The sequence below is a fragment of the Limulus polyphemus genome, unplaced genomic scaffold, assembly GCF_000517525.1.
Source record: "Limulus polyphemus unplaced genomic scaffold, Limulus_polyphemus-2.1.2 Scaffold1937, whole genome shotgun sequence".
Classification (NCBI taxonomy): domain Eukaryota; kingdom Metazoa; phylum Arthropoda; class Merostomata; order Xiphosura; family Limulidae; genus Limulus; species Limulus polyphemus.
The window spans coordinates 220,483-229,755 of NW_013667547.1; the positions used below are offsets into that span (position 1 = coordinate 220,483).

At 31.9% G+C, this 9,273-nt stretch overlaps 1 protein-coding gene across 1 annotated transcript in view; it reads left to right on the top strand.

Moving 5' to 3' along the window:
• LOC106465420 (lysozyme C-like) overlaps window positions 1-8,691 on the top strand; it is a 12,742-nt gene extending 4,051 nt beyond the window's left edge. The window contains exons 2-5 of the mRNA XM_022393309.1: window positions 2,929-3,020; window positions 6,645-6,708; window positions 7,383-7,458; window positions 8,420-8,691. Of these exons, the coding sequence (XP_022249017.1) occupies window positions 2,929-3,020; window positions 6,645-6,708; window positions 7,383-7,458; window positions 8,420-8,555 (368 nt within the window). The 3' untranslated portion in view covers window positions 8,556-8,691. The remainder of the gene's footprint in view (window positions 1-2,928; window positions 3,021-6,644; window positions 6,709-7,382; window positions 7,459-8,419) is intronic.
• The last annotated feature ends 582 nt before the right edge of the window (window positions 8,692-9,273 follow it).

The window sequence follows — 9,273 nt, forward strand, 5'->3', positions numbered from 1 at the left end:
CTGGCAATACCGAGTGATGCCACTCGGGCTCAGTAATGCCCCAGCAACATTTGATAGGCTGATGGAACGAGTATTGGAAGGCCTACAATGAAGGATAGCCCTAGTGTACCTGGAAGATGTCATTGTACTTGCAACAACTTTTGACGAGGAAATGTCCCGGCTGGAGGAAGTATTCAAGCGTTTGAAAGCAGCAAACCTCAAACTCCATCCCAAGAAATGTCATTTGTTCCAGAAAGAGGTGCTTTACTTAGGCCACAATGTTAGTGAGAATGGTGTACAAATGGATCCTGATAAGGTGAAAGCAGTGCATGACTGGCCAACACCAGACAATGTGGGAGAGCTAAGAAGTTTCTTGGGACTCTGTACTTACTACCGCAAATTTGTGAAGAACTTTGCAACTATAGCTGCTCCACTATATGTTCTAGTTCTTACTAGATATAGGGTAGGCGGGTATATAAAAGAGGGTAATGTAACGTGTCTGGGTAGATAGTGAGTAATTGAACTGCAGTCAGAAGTATTATTGACGTTCGTTGTTATAGCGTTTGTTTAGCGCGATTGTGGAAGTTGAGTGTATCGGTAAAGTTATATTCGGAAAGAATAAACCATTTTTTATTAAGAAAGAACTTGTGTCGCTTAAGTTTCGTCGGAACGAAGTTACGGAGAGTTAATTACGGAGACGTAACATAATGTTAGAATATATCTGAGTGATGATAACTTGACTGTTTGAAATATTAGTAAAGTAACTCCACAGTTACGCTAAAGTTTATTTATATATATTTATTTTTTTCGGGGGGGAGAAAACTTATATTTGGAAAAACATGAAGATTTTAAGTTATAAAACTCACATTGTAAATTCACAATTTTTTTGAGTTATAATTGTTGTTTTTTTTTATCAATATCCATTGTATAGTATGTACGAATTTACGCATACTTTATTTCATACCACATTTGTACTATCTCGGAATTTAACATGATTTAGTTAATAACATGATGCCTACCAGTAGCTCAGCGGTAAGTTTGAAGGCTTATAACGTTAAGAACTGGGCTTCTATGCTTATGTTGGGCACAGCACAGATAGCTCATTGTGTAACTTTGTGAATAACAGCAAAAACCAAACAAACAAATAAGATCATAACAATTTAACATTTGACAGATGTTTTAGTATTCCACATAAATATGTAAAGCTATTTGCATGGTTTTTAGTGGTTTGTTCTCTATGAAGTATTTGTAAACACCTCTTTGTCTTTTACTATTAGAAAGTTGCTGGAGTTAAAACAAGCTTAAGTTCTTCCTTAGTTTGCGTGATTTAATGCCACACAACTTTGTAACTTCGTAATATTCTATAGGCTTATAAGACCCATCAATGTCGATATTCAATTGGGGAAATGATAATTTTCTTTTTAGGCCTATTTTTTACCTTCCATATTCAAACAATAGTAGTTGCATGTTATTAATTTGGTTTTAAAGTAGGTTGCTATAGTAACAGTAGAATTTATCATTTATATACTGATATTGGACACATTATTCCAGTTGCCATTGTTTCATCAACACCTCTAAATAAATCTATCCAGAGGAAAGGTCAAAATGTTTTTCCTACTAGCCTTAATGATTAAAACCTGTTTCTTTTATTATTGAAACTATCTAAATTTTTCCAGAAGTTTAATGAATTAAAAAAATATCAACAGATATTGATGCTGCTATTAATTTTTCTTTCGGCTTTGGCCCACCAGCGGGTCATTGATAAGTTTACGAACTAACAACGCAAAAATCCGGGGTTCAATTATCCGTGGTTAATAGAATGCAGATAAGCATATTGTGTTGTTTTGTTATTGAAACGCAACATTCTGTTAATAATTTAAATATTCCTGTAAGTTACATGATTATTATTTCAAATCTTTCTTGCATCCACGGTTACTATGGTTTCTTGCCATGTTGCCAAATAACAGGTGTTTTATATATTTCAAAGCTTCTGATCTGAATCATCGGGAAAATTATAAAGTTTAAATGTTATTAAAGATTACTATTAATATTAAGGCAAAAAAGTCTGGTATATCTGATTAGCAATGATTGATGCTTTCATTACTGGTTCAACGTTATTTCAATGGAGAAACTATTAACGGTTTAAAGAGTATGCACTCACTGCTATGTAATACTATCACACTGGTAAATTAAACAACCAGATCAATTTTTAAACCAAGCGTACAAATAATTAGCTTTCTATAATTACCCTTTAGTATTCGTGAAAAGTTCAAAATAAAGCATTTTGACTCATATCTTTAGTTGATAAGAAATATAACAGATAAAAATCGATCACCATAGAAACATCGTGTGAGGTTTCACAACTTTCCGATTGTTTCATTTCATTTTTACCGCTCCTAGTACGGCCGAAATTTTGGTTTGGTTGTGGTTAAGCAAAGAGGTACACAATTGGCTGCCCCCCAGTGGCACAGCGGTATGTCTGCGGACTTACAACGCTAGAATCCGAGTTTCGATACCCGTGGTGGCCAGAGAAAAGATAGCCCATTGTGTTGCTTTGTGCTTAATTACAAACAAACAAACACAATTGGCTATCTGTGTTCTGCCCACCACGGGTTTCGAAACCTGAATTTTAGCGTCGTAAGCCTGCAGACTTACCGCTTAACCTCTACGAGGAATGGGTGAAAATGTCGTTAACAGTGAGGATATACAACTTACAATTTGATGTATTTCAGTTAATATACTGTTTTATCGAGATTTATTTATTTAACTTAACTAATATCTACTCTGTATTTAGCAGTTATTCCACAGAGATTAAATAGATTTATTCTAATGTATGAATAAAGTATTTACTACATTCATGTTCATATTTTGATGTTTGTTATAATTGAATGTATTAAGCGTATCATAAAATCATAGTTTTATGCTATCACTGCATTGTATGTGCTATAGGGATCTGTATCGCCAAACATGGAAGTGGGTTTAACACCAAAGCCAAGGAGGGACCTCTGTTGGATGGTAGTTACAATTACGGTATTTTTCAAGTAAGTTTCGTGATTTATTGTACGGCTAAAACTGCCACGATAACATTTTGATAATATATTTGCATTTAACTGATTTCGACATATCCGAATAAAACTAGATATTTATCAAATTAACTGGTAAAAACTAAAGAAAATATAAACCAAGCACAAAGTAGTATTTGTAGAATAGATTTCCATTGTTTTATTTTTCTATTTGGACTCCATCTCGCTTTACTTTAAAACTATTTATTTTATAAAATCAAAAATACGTATATATAAGTAATATAGGTGTTACTCGGATTCCTTCATTCCATTTTCAATTTAATATCTACCAAATCTGGATATAGTGCATAAGTGGCCTGAGAATGATGATTCGTACAATGAATAATAAAATAAAGTAAATAAAACATTTATTTGAAAAATATTAGAGAAAGTACAAGCCACAATGTATTGATGTTTTGTTTTTCTCTGTCTGAAGGAGAACAAAAATATGCTAGAGTTTACCAATTTCTTTCGCTGTTTTCTCTGACTTTATCGTTGTCTGCATTTTCCTTTTTTCAAAGTGCTTTTTTTCATCATTATAACTACATAAGTTCTTAAGAAGTAACTTTTAGTCATTATACCACTAATTAAAAGCATTGAATATCTAAAAACTACTTTGTGAATAATTGACAGTATTCTAATATTGTTTGGCTCCAAATAGTTACGCCACAAGACCGTTGAGCTGGTAAGTATTGATCTAGGATTGACCACATCTGAAAATCCTCTAGATTGGACCTCCATAGTCTCCCCTACCCAAAAAAACTCTTTGATTATGCTGTTGTGGTATATCGTGGATGATCAACAAAACAGAACACTTCGGTCAGCTAATAACTGGAGGTTCTCAGATCTCCAAACGAGTTGCGACAGTTTAATTACAAAAAAAGATACAAGATTTTTACAAAGAATAAATGTTTAATGATTCGCAGTTACCAAAACAAATAAATTATACTCCACCAATACAATACAGAACAGCACAATATAACGGGCAAGTGAACGTGTGTGCTTTGAAGCTTTGAACACAAAGTGTAGGACTAGCAAGAGCTAATGAAGACTTTAATGAGAAAACAGTCCTGTTGGGCCGGATGCTCCAGTTGTAAGATATATTGAGTGAAATGAAACGACTAAATAATAATCCCAAGTTAAGATACTCTGACTTTAATCTATTTAAATTGTTAAATACACTAGAACTAAAAAAATAATTCGCTTGAAAACGACCCTAACAATGGCTGGGCCAACGCTTCACGATTTAAAATGAAGATAATTCTAAATCTCGTTCGTTTAGATACAACGTAAACATCTTTAAAGTGCTGGCCAGTGCCTTATGCAACTCACTAGAGACAAAATGAAAGTAATAAAATAAATGAAGGTGATTTTTTATCAAAATCTGAGAATTTTAGGAGCTCTCTTAAAATGAAATGAAAGAGAAGGTACCAACCTGCAGAAATTCACAATTCTTAATGCGAGAACTTTAAGGGTTCTCACTATGTTAAACAACATGGAAAATATCGGATTCTGCTAAACAAATTTACTGAATAAAAACACATACGAAATTATCCGTAAATCTGTGTAAATCCAGTTAAATCTGTATCCAATCTTTGTAAAACTGGTGTCAAATCCGTGCAATTTTCTTGTAAATGTGCCCCTCCCCAGTGGCACAGCGGTATGTCTGTGGATTTACAACGCCAATTACTGGGTTTCGATACTCGTGGTGGACAGAGCACAGATAGCCCATTATGTAGCTTTATGCTTAACTTCAAACAAACAACGAAACTATTGTAAAATATGCTCTCCACGGCTCCAACACTGTCTTAAATATGTGTATAAACTCTCAAGTTCCTGATACAAGAAACAAGCTATTGGTGCGTGTTAGATCAGCTGGCCAATGGACAATGAAGATCAAGGGCGAAACTACTCGCAGTTATTACCTGGTTACAAGATTAATTGAAATCGCTAATTCAAAACTACGTCGATATTAGCAACCAATGTGTTTAAAAGAAAACGAAGTTTAGTAATAAGAAAGATTACGACACTTATTTATTTAAAATTGGGACGCAGATAAACGTTTCAGAATTCTACAGATTCTATCTAAAGTAAAATATAAAGAAGTTACATCAATCCTTGGACATCACCAAGTTAATATTGTTACGTTTAGCGATGATTGAACAAAAACGCACGAAAAATGTGTAAAAGGAGAAGCTAGAACAAGAAGACAAACAAGAATTAGAAGTAACACCAATAATACTATACGTATTTAAAAATATACAATTTAAATGAAGATAGCGTGTTATATGGGGCTGGAAAATGTTATTGGACGTGAATGTTTTCTTTAATCAATAATTAAAGATCAGTGTATAGCATGCTGGGATAGTAATATTCGATGTGTCCTGTTTCTTCACTATGTTGTTGTATAGAGGAAGCACAGAAGTTACTCAACTTTTTTTGCATCCCTTTTTAAATAAATAAACAATTTTGTTCACCACGTTGTTATTCCTGTAAGAGAGTCAGTCAAGGAGGCGCTTAATGTATGCAAATACCACTTAACCTACTTAGCCCCTTTAAATGAAAGTAAAAGCTAGAAACTCACTTTAATACCTCTGTGTTCCATCCGGGGAACTATGAAAAACAAAATATTTTTGATAATTTTAGTTTTTAACTAAAGGGTTAGAAACTGTATATCCAAGTACTACACAATCCATGCACCGTTCAGGGTACCGTGTACACGTGTTTTCTTCTATCTGACAGATTTTTTTTTTGGTTTAATTTAAAATTTTAAAATTATAATTGATATCATTTTAGATATCTCATCGAGAGCATTCTTATTATTTAGCCCATCGTGTTAAAAGAAAATTTATCAGGACAGTCCATCTTATGTAAATAAAATAATGTGATTACAAGCTTTCTTGTTACACACAATAAACAAGTATTTCTGTGCTAAGACGTCACTTCATTCTTATTGAAGTTCTTTATCTACAAAAATATTTTTATATATACAATGTTTCAATAACACTAACTAAACTAATTTAAAGTTCTTTAGTTTCACTGGAGATTTTATGATTGATTCTTTGAATATATGGACTATATAATTGTTTGACTCATATCAGAGTCAGCCGACTCTAAAATATCTCATGTATGGAAATAACTGAAAGTTTATAAAAGGTGTTTTTTTGTACATAATTAGCCACATAGCTATAACCAAAACATTTTTTTTCTAAATTATTATACAAAAAATCCACCATCATTTCAAGTCAGAAATATAATAAAACCTTTTACTACAATGTTTTCTAAAATATGTAACTTTTGATCAGGATCTTTATAAGTCGTCTAACGTCGTAAGCAGGAAAGTAAGTCGTATAAAAACGGTTCACGGAAATATAAGAAAGGCGCTTAACATATATATAGTTTCTTATGAGAAATGTCCCTTTTAGACAAAATTTATTGCCAGTAATTTCGCCATATTAGCATGCTAAACATTTATGCGGATATTTTTTCTAAGCTGAACACTGACACGGCGAAGTTTGATAGGGATAATCTTCGTTGAACCGTAATATTGAGTTGCAAGTTATGAATATATATGAACAAAGCTGTTTTTTTTTTTTCTTATAGCTGAATAGTAAAATCTGGTGTGGCTCTTCTGGATCTAAAAACCAATGTGGAATACCTTGTGAAGGTAAAGTCTGCTAAGGTTTGAGTAGGAAAATCGATGAAAGTCAGTGTGAGAAAGTTTAAAAAAATATTGATGACATTTAAGAAATATTTATATGTATATATATATTTGCTATGTACCAATTACATCCTACTAGGTACATACTACCATTTGTAGCCTACATTTATTTATCTGTCTTATATATGCAACGTTATTTGCTTCTGGCCAAGTTGTTTTAAAATAAAAATTTGTCAAAGCTAGTGTTGCGTCACCGAGGTCACGGGACTAGTGTCACGCTCCCTGCTTTCTGGAAATATATTGTACCTTCGTGAATTGTCGGGAGATTACTAGATATAGGATAGTCTGGTATATATATAAAAGGGTGACGGCGTGACGCGACAATGTGTGTGTAGGTAGTGAGTAATTAAACTGCAGTCGGAAGTATTGTTGAAGTTAACGTTCGTTGTTAAAACGTTTGTAAAAGAGCGACTGTTGAAAATAAGTGTATCGGTAAAGTTATATTCAGAAAGAATAAACCAGTTTTATTAAGTAAGGACTTGTGTCGCTAAAATTTCGTCGGAACGAAGTTACGGAAAAATCAATTAACAAACGGAGACGTAACACTAGGAAGACATTGCTTTTTATTCTGTTAGACCTTAAAATCAATATAAGTATTGTGTTTTCTTGTTTCTTTACAGCACTTTTGAATGATGATATCAACAATGACGTCAAATGTGCTCTGAACGTTTATAAACTGAAAGGTTTTGCTGGCTGGTAATTATTCATTGTTATATTCTTATTTGTCAGACCCATCAAACAGTTGTAGTTATCGATTTTGTATTTTTAACTGCGTTTTTTTTTCTTCTTATCAAAATATGAGGTATAGATAACATATCGGTCAAGGCATCCAGGACACTAACATATATATATCCAGCACAATAATGTTCAATAAAATGTAAGGACATATGTTTTTTTTTTACTATTATTATTAATTAGCCCAAAGAAATAGAACGTTCTACGTAGACGCGTGTTGTATAACATGACATAAATTATTGTTTGAATATATTGGTCTTTTGTGTGCATTCTTTGTATATATGATTATGTTTTTCAATAAATACTATATTCAGGAAATTTAGAATTATTCTTGAATTACATCTATCTAGTCAAACAGACTTGGTGTTTAATTAGCCATAAGTTTTTTAAAGTAATGCTATTGTGGTTGAGGTAAGTATATTTTTCTATCATCACATTTAGAGTTCACGCTGTAATATTATACAAATATTTAAGATTCGTTGAAATTATTGACCTATACAAATGTCTTTCTCCTGAGTATGCTCTAGAGATGGTAGTCATTTAGAATATACTCTAGAGATGGTCACTCAGAACGTATTCGAGAGAAGATAGTAATTCGGAGTGCACTTGAGAGATAATACTCAATTGGAGTATATGTTAGAAATAGCTGTCGTTCAAAATGCGCATGCGAATTAATAATCATTATTTCTGAATTTTATTGTTTATTTTTATGTAATATTAAAACTTCTGTTTTTATTATTAATATAATCATTCCTAATTTGCGTTAAGCCAATCTCGTGTATACACCAAAACGTTTTAAAACAGCTTACTATCTTTGTATATAAAATATAATACCATTAGAATATATATCATCTTAATTTAGATATAACATCTTATTTAAATGTATCAAACTGATGTTAATTTAATATATTTATTCTCACAGGCTTTCCTGGACAAACAACTGTAAAAATCGTGACGTCAGTAAATACGTTATTCCTTGTGAGATGCATCGGAGAACATATCTGAATAGTATTATAAAACTTTATAAAAAAAAACCTTTAAAAATAAATAGAATATAGAATATTACGATGATTTAGTTTTGGATCACCATTTAAAATTTTAAGAGTGCAATGGTTTTTGCTTTAACCATAACCAAATTTTGAAATGTTTTCGAATTCATTTGTACGTTAGGTTACAATAAAATTTAATCCAGAACAGAAGTTTTTGGTGTTTGTTTAGAGCAAAGCTATAGAATATGGTATCTGCGCTTTGTCTACCACAGGGAAATGAACTCCAGATTAAAAGATTTTCGCGTTTTAAGTAGGTAAACTTACTATTGACCCACTAGAGAACAACAACAACAAAAAGTACTGGAGATGTGAATTCTGTCTGGTTACTTGTCGTTTATTACAATATCTTAGTAAGAAAACACTGAAATCATAAATTAGGATAAGACAAAAAGGAAAAGTTTTTATTTTTTGGCACTTAGGGTTTTCAAGTATTATTTGTTGAAATACTATTTACACTTTACAAAAACTTGTTTGTTTCTAATTGAAAAAAAAAACAAGTTTTATAAGATCTCCAATAAAATATTTATTACCACCGCATTCTGTAGAATTTTTACTTGCTAATAAATATTCATTTGTAGTTCAATATGAAGCTCATTATTAAAATTAACTTAATTCGTAACACTTAGCTAGTTTAATTTTTTAAAAATTACTATACAGGAATCCCTCGATTAGTGCGGTTAATGTGTTCTTTAAAAGAGCCGCACTAATTGAATATAATAACTTATAG